We start from the raw sequence: 12,936 nt of genomic DNA, 5'->3' as shown, positions 1-12,936 counted from the left end.
AATGAGCGAATGTTTACGCAGCTTTGACGCTCACGTGCATTGTCTTGTGACAGCAACAGGAAAGACATGTCTGTAGCTTCATGATGATGCTCTGACAAAATTAAACATTGTTTTAAAGTAACTGAAGACAATAAGTGGCAACAATGGCAGCTGTTATTAAAGAAACACAAAGGTAGGATGAAAATGAATCGCATATTCTATAGCTCCTCGTCGCATATTCTACAGCACTGTAGTATGCTATATTGCTATTGCTATGGACTGCATGCATAGTGTAACTGTAACATCCATCCTGCATAGTTTTTCTCTGCTCCTGTTATCGGTTTGTAGGCTATACTTGGGACCCAAATCTGAGTTGGTCTTGGTGGCCAACTGGCCATTCACATAAAAAGCATTAGCCCTGGCTGAAACATGACTGTCATGTGAAGTTGTGAACCATGGCTAAAAAAAGCATCTAAAAAAGCCCATTATTTTTGTGTCCAGAATTAGCCAAAGACGAAATTACCTACCTGGGTTGTATTTTAGAGGACAATCTTTCCAGTGACAGGCAACACAAAGTAATCCGAGGAAAGTCAACCAAAGAACAAGATTTCTTTGCAGGGTTGAGGGCACAGCCTGAGCACTCATCCAATGTCACTCATTTTGATTATGCATGCACTCTAGCACAAAGCAAAGTAAAGTTACCATGTTTACCCAGGGTAACTGGACTAAGCTCAATAACTTGTTTACAGCCAGGCCTAGCCCCTTTCGGGACCCTCCATAAAGCTTTTCTGAAATTTGGATGAGTTTTATGTAGGGTCCCTGCTCATAACTATATTTTCGTATGGGAATTCTGGAACGCGGACATAAATATTCTCTCTAAGATCGTATCTGCGGCGTTTGACGGCCTTTTTTAGTTTAAGTTATTCTGAATTCGTGAGTACCTATGGGTCTGTAGTATAAGTACCTATACAAACCGCTGCGAATATCTCCTGTGGCGCGGAAGCCGTTAAGTACTTTGTTTGACCGATTTGGTCGCTTTATTTCTTCTTGTTTGTTTACCGTTTATTGTACCGCCTCCCGGTGTGCGGTTGGCTTGTGCGGCTACGTCCCTGCCTCTGATCTGCTCTGTCATAGCTATAGCGCCACTAGCTAGCCAGATAGGCGGTACAATGAGGTGTCAATAAACAAGGAAGGAAGAGAAGAATCAAAGCGACCAAATCGGTCAAACCAAGATTAAAAATACTTAACGGCTTCCGCGCCACAGGAGATATTCGCAGCGGCATGTATGGGTACTTATACTTCACATATTCAGAAGCCCTCACACGAAAAAATGTCGTCAAAGAGCGCAGACAGGCGTTATCCACGTTGTTTATGTTTTATGTATGTCCGCGTACCAGGTGGCAGGATACTGCTGGAACAGGACCCAATGGTCTGTGTCGTCAAAAAGTCAGAAACTTCAGTACCATTGGTTTCTGCTTGGAGGGCTAAGCCAGGCCCTGCTCATAGAACATTTCATGGTAGGGGTTCAATGCCTTGCTCAAGGGCACTTCAACGGTGGTAATTTTAACGTGCCGGTTCCGGGGATATGAACTAGCGACTTTCCGATATCAAGACCGCTCTTGTGCACCACACGGGCATTACAAAATAAGCCCAGACCTCTCAAAAAAACTGGTCAGGTTTTCTTGGCCAGTTACACCTAGAACTCACCTAAACCCTGCTCATTATGCTAGGGTGGGATGGCTCAACTGATTGTGAACCAGGCCCGGGACCACCACCCTGAAACAACCTGGGGCTGGGGACCACTTAGCTCTGGTCCATACTCCATAGCCTTTTACTGCTTCTACAATTCTGCCCTGCGCAGTAAGGCTATGGGACTTTCCGTTTTAAATCTCAAATCGAAATCAGACCAGCCTCTCCTCTTTGGCGTAAATAAAAAGAACGTTTTTCCTACTCACCAAAACAAAGGCGGGTTGTGTCATTAGAAAGCCTACTTTCCTTAGTGGACGCACTCTGAGCCCCCCACCACACGTATAAACGGTACTTTTTGGCCAGAAAGGGATTTGTTTTCAATATTCTCTATGAGGCAGTTCTCTGGGCAATATCAGTAGAGGGCGCAGCGGAGTAACTAAAAATATTTTTTTCCCGGTGGAAACAAAATCCCCTTTTCAAAATAAACTGTCTGCCGGTGTCTCTTCCGGGTTTTTAGACAGCTGGTGGATGGAAATGAAGCTCCACCCACGAGACAGATTTCCGCGTTGGCCAGATTCCTGGAAAAGCTTGCCCCAGCGCAGTGGCATTCTGCCTAGGGGGTGGAGCTTCATTTCCATCCACCAGCTGTCTAAAAACCTGGAAGAGATGCCGGCAGACAGCTTCTTTTGGCCGTGCATGGAAGTTCAGGTGTGCCCAGGCTGTGTGTCAGATTCATCACCCTAGTCATGCTGACGTGGTGACGTGATTGGCTGCATCTAGCCAATGGGACAGTAAGCAACGGCAAAGCTACCTCTAGCCAATGAGAAGGGGAGAGGCAAATATCCCTGGCAGCCACGCAGGCTGCAGAGAGATGCTTATTTTCCAATGCCGGAGCGGTTGTGCAAAGATCCGCCCGGCAGCACTGTTTAATGCAATTAATTTCCCCTTCCCCTTCTTGAGATTCAAACTCTTTTTCTGTGGAATTTCTTCACCTCCAACTTCTAAGTAAATTACAACATTGAGGCCTCATCATAGGGCACCAGATCATTTAATTTCTCAAGAAAAAACTAAAAAAACTTCACTTTCCTATGGCCAACAGTTGAAAACCCCTGTTGCATATGATTGTATGTCTTTATGAATTGAATACACAGGGCCACAAAGGAAACAAGCCTTTAGGGCTTTTTGTGTTGTCATTTTAGCATCATTGTAATCGTACCACTGTACTTTTTGCTGACTGTTAATAAAGTATTCAATCAATCTAATTCTAGCATTTGACATGATAAGCCTGGACCTCAGAGTAGCATAATTAATATACCAGAGTGGCAATACAATACATTATTTATTATATACAATATTTTATGTGTCTCTAGGCAGTGGTGTTATCTGTTGCGTTGGGATTCATGTAGCTAAACAATGTTTAATCCAAACAGTATAAAAGAAGCAGTGGCATTCATCAACACGATTGATGTGAACAAGCTCTCCAGACTCATCTCCCGCATCATTCAGAAGCTTCATCTGAAGGTGTGTTATTATGCCTCTTCAAAAACACAACTTTTTCAGAAATGGTAGTATCATGAATATAACCCAGACCAAAGATATATTTGTAAAGAAAGATAGGCTAAGTGATATATTTTTGTTAAAAGATTAAAGCACTATTCTGATAGTAATCATTGCTACTGTATAGAGTGTTAAGGCTCATTCATAGTCTGGATTTTCGGTGGTGAGGTGACCACCGAACTACAACATGACGTCACGAGCCGCGGTGAAGAGCAAACCAAAGCCACCGCCCCAGCCCTTCTCTCTGTTTTTACTCACCACCGCTCAACGTTATTTCTTCTTTATAGGTGGTGTTCCAGTTCCCATTTTGTCTGCTCATTTCTTTGTGTCATTACTTTCACTTGTTTCATCTGTATCTGAGTTTTCTATCCTGATTGGATAAAATTGGTATCCCGACCTGAAAATAAATTTTCTGTTTAATGAAGAGCTGGAGAGACATGAACAAAATAGCTATTTTACTATCCGAATATAGATCTCTTTAACATTTATTTTAACCAAAGAAAATCACGTACCCAACCTTTAACTCTAGAAAAGTATGCTTTTAAAATGTTGTTCTCGTTGTTGACATTTTGAGCTGGTCATGCCAGCATCTTTACTTGAACTGAATGTAAACCAAGCAAAAGCAACCTATTTTAAAATGTATGCTAAATCTTCTTCCAGGGTGAGCGTGTGTTCAGTGAGGAGGAAGAGAATAAACTGCAGACTGCTCTATCTTTGGACAAACAAGCTCTGAATCTAGTCCTGGAGACATCAGCCTTTATCCTGGAACAGGTAAGGAGGGTCTGCATTTCTATAGCGCTTTTTTCTAAAGAGCTTTGCAATGTGTGTGTTGAGCACACACACGTTTGTCATACAAATAATTGCTATTAACGATTTAATTGTTTTTGGCATTGAATATTGGAACATAAAGAATACATTTTTGTTTGCCTGGTAATAAAAGAAAAGTGTACAAGCTTATAACACCTCATGAAGCATAACCCGAGCACACAGCAATAATCAGAAGAGGGAATTATGCTGCTGTAAGGAAAATATTGAAATTTGATGGGGCCAGTGGCCACCTGGTGTCACTGTTGTGTTTTGTATTGTATTTTGAAGGTTTGACTGCAGTTCTGAGGAATACAAGAAGACTCACCCCGTTTCTGTTTTCCTCCCAGAATTTTCACCAGTGAGGGGTGGGAGAGGCTGAACAGCAGACGGCTGATTTTGAATTTCTCTAACTATAAACTTTCATGACAGCAGACAGCCTAAGTACAAATATAATTTATGAAAAGCTACTACAGTGAAGTCTGTTCACAGAAGTTGTTGTAGGATATGTGGGGATTATCTGACGAGGTACCATTTGAGGGGGCAAAACCTTACATATACTAAATAATACAAAATTGTTTATAGGGTCAATATAAGTAATATAATATAGCCTTTCCACAGGAGTATCTTTTTATATTCTTCCAAAAAGAATACAAACAGCCAATAGCATATTACAAAGTCATCCCCCTCACTGGGGAAAATTCCGGGAGGAAAAACGGGCACGCACCGGGGTGAGTCTTCTTGTTACCGTTCTGAGGAGCTGAATGTTACCACACAGTCACATTCATATTTAAAGTATTTTTACATTCTATAGACAAGTAGACCATACCATACACACTATCATCATCACACACAAACAAATAAACAACCAATCATTTCCCCACCTTATTCCTACACAACCATTATCCCTGTTTGTGGGAAATATCTTTTGCAAGACAAAAACTATTTGACAGCTATCCATGTTGTAATTGGTTTCAAGACAGGGAAAGTCCAACAGTGGTCTTATCTTGTAGTATTAGAATTACCCATGATATCCCAAACTGGAGTAGATTGTATATCAGCAGTTATATACTTTAATAAGAGCCCCTAGAGAGCAATGGATTCTTGGATGGATTTTTTAATATTTAATATGATGGCTTTAGTAGCAGATTACAAGAAAAGCTAAAAAGATAACAATAAGGTTCTTGATCTTACTGGCATCCCCATGGACTGCTTTGTTCTGTCCTACCAGTGATAATACTCTCTCGTCTCCTCTCCTGTATGTATGGTCTCCACTCTCCAGGCAGTGTATCATAATGTGAAGCCGGCATCTCTTCAACAGCAGCTAGAGGCAGTGCATCTGAGTCCAGACAAGGCAGAAGTGTTCTCCCAGACTTGGGCCACTGCTGGCCCTGAGATGGTGGAGAGGCTAAGGCAGAACATCTTTGCCCCAAAGAAGGTGAGGCTGATAAGCATACACTATAAAATCTTGTCATAATAGGGTGTGTGTTATTTTTACACAATGAGTGCCACCTGGTGGACAAAAAGGTGGAGCTTGGGGCCACCGGATCAGAGTCTGTTTTAGTATGACGAACGTCCGGTTTGTCGCCATCTTGGATGCTAACTGCAATAGCGCCAATGCTAGCGAGTAAAGGCGAGGTCCATCCTTATTCCTCCAGAATACGGCAATATTACAATTGCGATCACCGGAATATTTTTTTGGGGGGGTTCTGTCTCCTGATTGGATGCAATCGGTATCCCGACATGAAAATGTATTTTCTGTTTACTAAAGACCTGAGGATCAGGTGTGCGACTCCCTACCACTGACAGCCGTGTACACATCGGACAGGCTACAACCGATTTTCTACTTATTGTCAGATCTTGTCTCTCCAAGTTGTGAGTTTACTCTCAACTATTGCTTACTTACTAATTGCCTGCCATGTTCTTGTTTTGTTCTGTGTATTTGTTCTTTGTTCTGTGTATTATGTGCCATCCTAGACTTCATTAGGCTTGCTGCAGTGTAATTGCTTCTGAAGGTTCATCAATGTATAGTATGTGATGGTTTTAGGTCCACATTTAGGATGTTTGAACCCACTAGTAGTAAGTCCTCATAGCAGCCTTAAGCCCTAACCACACCAAAGGGTCAAGACGGTTTTAGCGTTGTCCCTGCGGTGTGATATGTCTTGTTGCACATTGACCCACGTTGACCCTTGTGATTCAACGCATTGAATTCAATGGCCCAAACCACACCAGATGGTTTTAGCGTTAACTCCTTGCAACCGTTTAGTCCCATAGGAGTTGCATGGTGACCCTTTGATGCTTGCTGTGTTTTGCTACAGACTAAAGACAACTCAACTTCAAACAGTAGTAGTAGTATTGTGGCGCCTGCTTTTTGTAACTGCCAACTTTTGCTTAGAGTAGTTGAATTAGAATTCAATTGTCACTTTTAATTTTATGTTCGGTAAGTAAAAATCAAGTAGTGTTAATCTTGTCTTAAAGAAATCATGTTTTGAAAATAACATTGTATCTGTAAAATCATGCAAAATTCTAAAATAACTTAAACAAAAGAAGGTCATTAATAAAACACATTTTACTTTCCAACACTATGTCGCAATCCTTCTTCGCCTAGACTAAAGGTACTAGTAAAACAATTTATTCTAGGTAGTAAGGGGGATCATTTTGAATTATATAATCCCACAGAGATGCCTTATTTTAGTCATGGCCACCCAATGCTCTATCCTTCTTGTAGAAGGAATTCAAACACCCAGAGCCACAGACGACTTAGCTTGCCATAGACAAACTGCCTCACATTTTCACAGTTTCATTCTTTCTGTTCAGTTACTACTTGCTAATCAAAACATTGCCAATACAATACTATTAATTCTGCTGGACTGTTTTCTATTTGACAGACACTCATTTCTAAATTAAGTTTATGTAATTCAGCATTCCATTGAAACCATTTTGTACAGCTGCAGTTCTAAGGTCTTCAAGCCGCAGCTAAAGTTGTTGTAAATAATGTTACAACCCCTTCCTGGTAGTCTGGTACCTGTCTACCGATGCATGGTTTATTAATACAGCCTCTCTCGCATCATAAAACACTTACCTTACCTCAGCTCAGTACTTCTAATCTATCGGTGCTACAGCTGCCTGGTGTGGAAGCACATGGTAAATCAACCTGCCAGTCAGTAAATCGGCAAGGAATACTTGTAAACATATCTTAGCCACAGTAAGCAGCAATTAATGCTGATTCACAAGTTTAGACACAAAGCTGTTATTTCTGTATTTCTCAGCAATGCCTCTGCATTGTGTTCGCTTTGAGTAATTATTTTGGACAATGGCTATTGGGGTTGTAGCTTACGACATCTTGTAGTTTAAATCCACCTTCAGCTGGTTAGTCTTGGCATGTTTCACTATTTGCCATTCCTGAGAAGCTTACTCATTGAACCATCAATGAGTTGTTTATTGTTGTTTTTAAAAAAATGTTTAGGAGGGGATTAGTTACTAATGTTGTTTCACACTTTTGACTCATTCAGATTATATTTGCATACGTGTGCGTGTGTGTGCGTGCGGACCAAGGATAGTAGAATGTTTTTGTTTGGTTTGGTTTAAAAAACATTCTTAGAGTTAGGCTTACAAGATTCGACTTGGTTAGAGTTAGGATTAGATTTTTCTAGGTTAGGGATGAGGTTTTGCCAGATGTTTACTTAGCGTGCGTGCGTTGGGCTTGTTGGACCAAATGTCCCACATTTGTGGCTCAGTAGGTAGAGCAGGTCGTCCAATGATCCATGGGACGGGTCGGTGGTTCGAATCCCAGCTCCTCCTGTCAAAGTATCCTTGGGCAAGACACCGTACCCTACTTTGCCTCCATTGACTCGGTTGGTGCTAGCTTGCCACCATTGATGTGTGAATGTGGAAAGTGAGGACTTCCCAATGTATGAATGAATGAACCATTGTATAGTGCTTAGTGCTAGTACTTAGAAAAGCGCTATAAAAATTCAATTCATGTTAATGCATCAATATCAACAAGCTGAAAATAGTCCTTTGAAGTTCAATGGAGAATTGGCGCCCTGTTCTATTCGCTTCCTTAAGCTATTAGGGTTAGGGTTAAAAATGGCATTAGCATTCTTAAAATTGGCATCGTAAAAATGTGATGTCCTCTCAAGTAAGGTGGGTGTGTGTGTGTGTGTGTGTGTGTGTGTGTGTGTGTCTGTCTATGTGATCCAGCTGGAGCATGTTGGTTGGCAGTTGAACCTGCAGATGGCCCAGTCTAGTCGAGCCAAGCTGAAGTCTCCCAGCGCCGTCCTTCAGCTGGGACTTTCCACTGAAGATTCTGAGGTATGCACACACACACACACACACACACACTGTCACACACACACACACACACACTGTCCAGAGACCTGTTATCCAAAGCCCCAGGGCCCTCTACTCTCTACAGGGCACTCTTAGGCAGAGTTATCTCAGGCAACTGAGAAAACCTTCTATGGAAGACTTTCCATGGAAGATTTTCCTCACTGTAGATGCCTGTCTACAACGTTTAACAGATTAGCACTTTGCCCACAGATGGGGCCAACTCAGACATGTAATATAATTTTTTAATGACACATTTAAATGAATGTCGTCCTTAAGTTTGGCCTGTAGGCTTAAGCTAGAGAAAACCTTTATCTTTTTGTGGATGTCAGTGGGAGGATATTCTTGGTTGTTTTTTTACCACTATGTTCTCTTCAGGTTAATGACAGAGGAAGTCATTAATTTAAATCCACATGATGGAGGGCGGAGCTGGAGATAGCTGGTGGGGGCTCCTAAAAGTCTGGTTTATAGTGCAGCGAGAGCAGCTGCAGTTCACCAACAAATAATCTTACCAAACACAGTGGAGGTACCTTTGGTAAACAGCAGGGGTCATTGTTGCCTCACAGGAGGAACTGGCTCTCAGAGCTAGTAGACAGAAGAACTGGAAAGAAAAAATCTGATTTATCTTTGTATTCAGAGAGTTTGAAATTACCAAGAGGTTTTCCTTTCCATCTGAGTTTCATGATTAGTTAAGTTTGCTTCCTGTCACAACTGTCTGTGAATTGCACAGTGCATGGTATGCTGTTATTTCCAGACTGCCAAAACATTGTGATGACTGAGAAGTAAATGCATCCATAATAGCAATGAAAAACAACTGCCAGTGTCGGTCTCATTACAATGCAGAGTCATCACACCATCTCCGCTGAGTTGGATAAGAGCGGAAAAGGGAGAGGAAGGAAAGAGAGGGAAAAGGAGGCATGAGGGCAACCAAAGTGCAAGTTGAAAGAAGAATAAGGAAAGGAAACGAGGAGGAGAGAAAGGCGACATGCTGCCATCTCTATTCTGTATATTCTTGATTGTGTGGAACCCAAGCAGAAAGGAGTCTCTCCCATCTGACCATCCTCCTGCTTCCTTAACACTCCCTCAGGAGGATGAGACATCAGGGATGGAGAGCCCTGATGACATCAATATTAAGCCCATATATGGAGATCCCTGATGTCATCAATATTGGCCAGAAACTCTACATCTGACCTCAAACCCATAGATCTCCATATATGGAGCTGACCTGTTCTGACATTCCATATGTTGATCCTTCTCCATCCATCCTTCCTTCCTCTTCAATGTCTCCCTTTTGACTGATAACTGTCCATTTAAACTCTAGACGGGCCCGCCCCAAAGTTATTAGTGCAGCCGCGCCCGGCAGCCGGTGAATACTAGAGTTCTCAACAGGCCGGGAAATTAAGGCCCGGCCTTACCTGGGCCCTCATATAAAAAACCCTGTACACTCAACACTGCCCTCGCTGCCACCCTTAGATCTCCATATATGGAGCTAAAGGCTCCGTAGAGTGGACCTCTCGTTTGCTATTTACCACTGCAGAAGCAAGAGACGGTCATATTGCCTGTCGCACATTTGAAATAGATACCTGTAGCCCCGGCCAATCCAGTCGGGGGCCTAATTGAAGTATTCAGTCAAACACTGAGTGTCTATTTCTAGCTATTCCTAAGGTTGGTTCTTTAACAGGATGGATGAGATATCAATCTTGAGCCTTGTCGTTGCAACAATACCTATTGTCAATCTTAACTCTCCATCTTATGGTGTAAACATTGAAGCCAAAAGCGAGGACAGAAAAGTTAAGACGCAAATTGTGATTGGCCGGAATGTGTTGATTGATTGTGATGATTTCATTGGTTGAGCACGGAATGTGATGTGTATGATGATGTATGACGATAAGAGCGCCCCTCACTTCACATGGGTGTGATTCTTTTTGTCGTCCGAGCTTTGACTGGAGGTTCCAGTCATGTCAGTGAAACAAGTGAACAGGACTGTGAGCACTTATAATGAGCACACCTGGCAACACTGGCAGGTTGTTTCAGACCAGCGCTGCAGACTACTGCCGCCTCCTGGTGTTTAGAGTTATGTCATCAGATGTTTGTGCTGAACTAAATGCCAACTTTTGCCAACAGTCTGTTGTAGTCTGTTTGGTGGAGATTCACCTTAAGATTATCGTGCCTCATCTCAAGTGATCACATGCTGAAACAATGGAGCTGGGTAAACTTTCTGTGGCAAAGGACAAACGATTGTTATGCGTCTGGGAAGACAGACACATTGTATAGACCGTTGAGTTCTTGCAACATATTGACAAGACTCTTTCCAACAGGTTGTTTCGACCGGTCGCCATATCAAAAGTCCTCTCATTCACTTCACGTTTGTCTCATTGTAGAATTGTCTCTCTGTCGCTTGCCACTCCTGCCCTCTGACTCGGATAGTAGTGATGTAATCATCCAGACAAACAGGTTTACGTTTGGATCTTTGAAGCCCTCACTGTACAGGACAATCTGCCCAGATTGTCTGTTTCAATCAGCCTCGGACAGGGCATGACCCCCTATTGTCAGGAGGGGCGTTTCTAATCCTACCAATTTATCCTGTAGTGTTAGTTCAGCTAGCATTAGTCTTTCTGTCGATGACCAAGTCTCCCTGTACTGTAGTTCCTTACCGCTGCTGATCCCTAATGGTTGGTCTTAAGGAGAGTGCCAGTGAGCACATAATATGTCATATGACATATTATGTCTCCTCCAATACATGTAATACCCCCTGCCTGCTCCTTTTCACTCCACAGAAAAGAGTTTCACTGGGAGCATGCAATGCAGTGCGGTGGTACACGCTATTCCCTGACCTGCATGTAGGAGTCACTAGTGCAGCAACAGAGTCTAGTCTCTGTGTTGGGGTGGGCAGGAACTTTTCTCCTGCACCACCCGAGCGCCCCCCCTTGGAGGAGATTATAAGGAGACCATGCCATGTGAAGCTTGCACGCTTGCTTCTTTAGCAGAACACATTTCCATTTTTTGCCGTTGCAATTTAATTTATCTTCCTTTTCAAACTTTCCATTTTCCACCCCAGGTGTCTGAACCAAGAATACAGAATGGGAATTAAAGGATCAATACACCGGTGTTTCCCCAACCATGCAATAGGTTTACGGGAGCTGCTTTCCCTGAATTCATTTTTATATTGGTTTCCTTGAAGAGTCATGGTGTATTTTGTTTTTCTGCCGTTGCACCATTTTGTGCCTCTTCACACTTGAAAAAACTGAAAAATGCTGTGAGGGAACACTGCAGTGAGTGCACACAGAACAGTAAATATCCTCAACCCCAGCCCTTAATGGGATGAGATTGACCTATATTAACCTTTGGCAACAGACGTGAGACAGCCCGCTTTTAAGTGCAGAACTACAGTATGCAATGCGTCTGCGTGCATCACACAAGGGACCCTGTCTCCTGGTTTAGAATATAGCCCTCTTCCACTTCTGCCCAAAGTAGCAGATCTATAAACTCACAACGCATAAATCAGGCTTACTGTATAATGATTAGCCACTGCGATAGGCTCCCGTATCCTTCCTATCAGCGTCTATTGAGGAAGATGAGATTGAGATGCAGTAGAAAAAGAGCATGGATCTGAGGAACCAGTAGGGGTAAAATGGATGAAGAGTTGATTGATTGAATACTTTATTAACAGTACAGCAAGTACAATTACGCAAGCAATGTTAAAAGGATAACGACAAAATCCCAGAGGGCTAGTTTACTTTGTGGTCCTAAGAAGAGGAAGAGAGTCGTTAATGGAGGAGGTGCAGGACAATTAGGGCAGAGGGACTTCACTGTTCATTGTGGGACATTATATACCCCATTACATGTAGGCTATTGGGTCCATTCTCACTGTATTCAATTAACACAGATGATTTTACTGTTTACAGTATGGGGGCGTTCCATTAGCACAGACAAACACAGGATGCATTCACAATGACATGCAGAGCGTGGTGAGATGGCATATCCAGTCCACCATCCACAGACGAAGCATAAAACTGTGTGCTGTGTAGAATTTTGAGACTGTGTTTCTGTTTGCTGCACCTGTCAGATGGAATGACAGAAACCTTACTTTGCCCACAAATTAGCAGATTGTAGCCGTTTCCAGTTCTATGGTCTGCCTTCCCAAGCAGAACAACAACTCAGACTGTGGCAGGCCGCCTTATGCCTTTAAACGGTGCACTGTCTTTTCTTATTTTGGTTTTTGGGCATGTATTAAGTCGAGCTAAAATGAAGAATGTGTTTTAACCCTTTAGAGCATACCCCCAGCCTATTTAACAATATATGCCCAAAAAATGTATTCCATTTATTTATTTCTAATCCGATCTTGATTACTTCCATAACTAAATATGACACTTGCTTACAAATGGTAGGTTCCATTTGTAGACTCTGAGTTACAAATGGAGGTCTTTTCTTTTCGAAGGAAATAGAGCATGCACCTCCACTCTAGCCCAGGTGCTAGACAAAAGGCAGTACAAGAGGAAAAATAGAGTCTGCAACACTGGTATGAAAAACTCAGCTCCACTGGTTTATTTGACTCTGGTCTTTTCTTTTCGCCCATAA

General features: G+C 42.4%; 1 protein-coding gene across 2 annotated transcripts in view; it reads left to right on the top strand.

Moving 5' to 3' along the window:
* The first annotated feature begins 40 nt into the window (after positions 1 to 40).
* commd10 (COMM domain containing 10) overlaps positions 41 to 12,936 on the top strand; it is a 65,247-nt gene continuing 52,351 nt past the window's right edge. The window contains exons 1-5 of one of the 2 annotated variants that reach the window (XM_083785044.1): positions 41 to 172; positions 3,099 to 3,189; positions 3,886 to 3,996; positions 5,351 to 5,467; positions 8,233 to 8,343. In XM_083785044.1, coding sequence (XP_083641170.1) covers positions 144 to 172; positions 3,099 to 3,189; positions 3,886 to 3,996; positions 5,351 to 5,467; positions 8,233 to 8,343 — 459 coding nt within the window. In that variant the 5' untranslated portion in view covers positions 41 to 143. Of the gene's footprint in view, positions 173 to 3,098; positions 3,190 to 3,885; positions 3,997 to 5,311; positions 5,468 to 8,232; positions 8,344 to 12,936 lie in introns of both variants that reach the window. The other variant, XM_083785043.1, reaches the window with a different exon arrangement.

The sequence above is a fragment of the Protomyctophum parallelum genome (assembly GCF_964188405.1).
Source record: "Protomyctophum parallelum genome assembly, chromosome: 15".
NCBI classification, from domain to species: domain Eukaryota; kingdom Metazoa; phylum Chordata; class Actinopteri; order Myctophiformes; family Myctophidae; genus Protomyctophum; species Protomyctophum parallelum.
The sequence above is the reverse complement of the archived record's forward strand: the minus strand, read 5'-3'. Positions and strand labels throughout refer to the sequence as shown.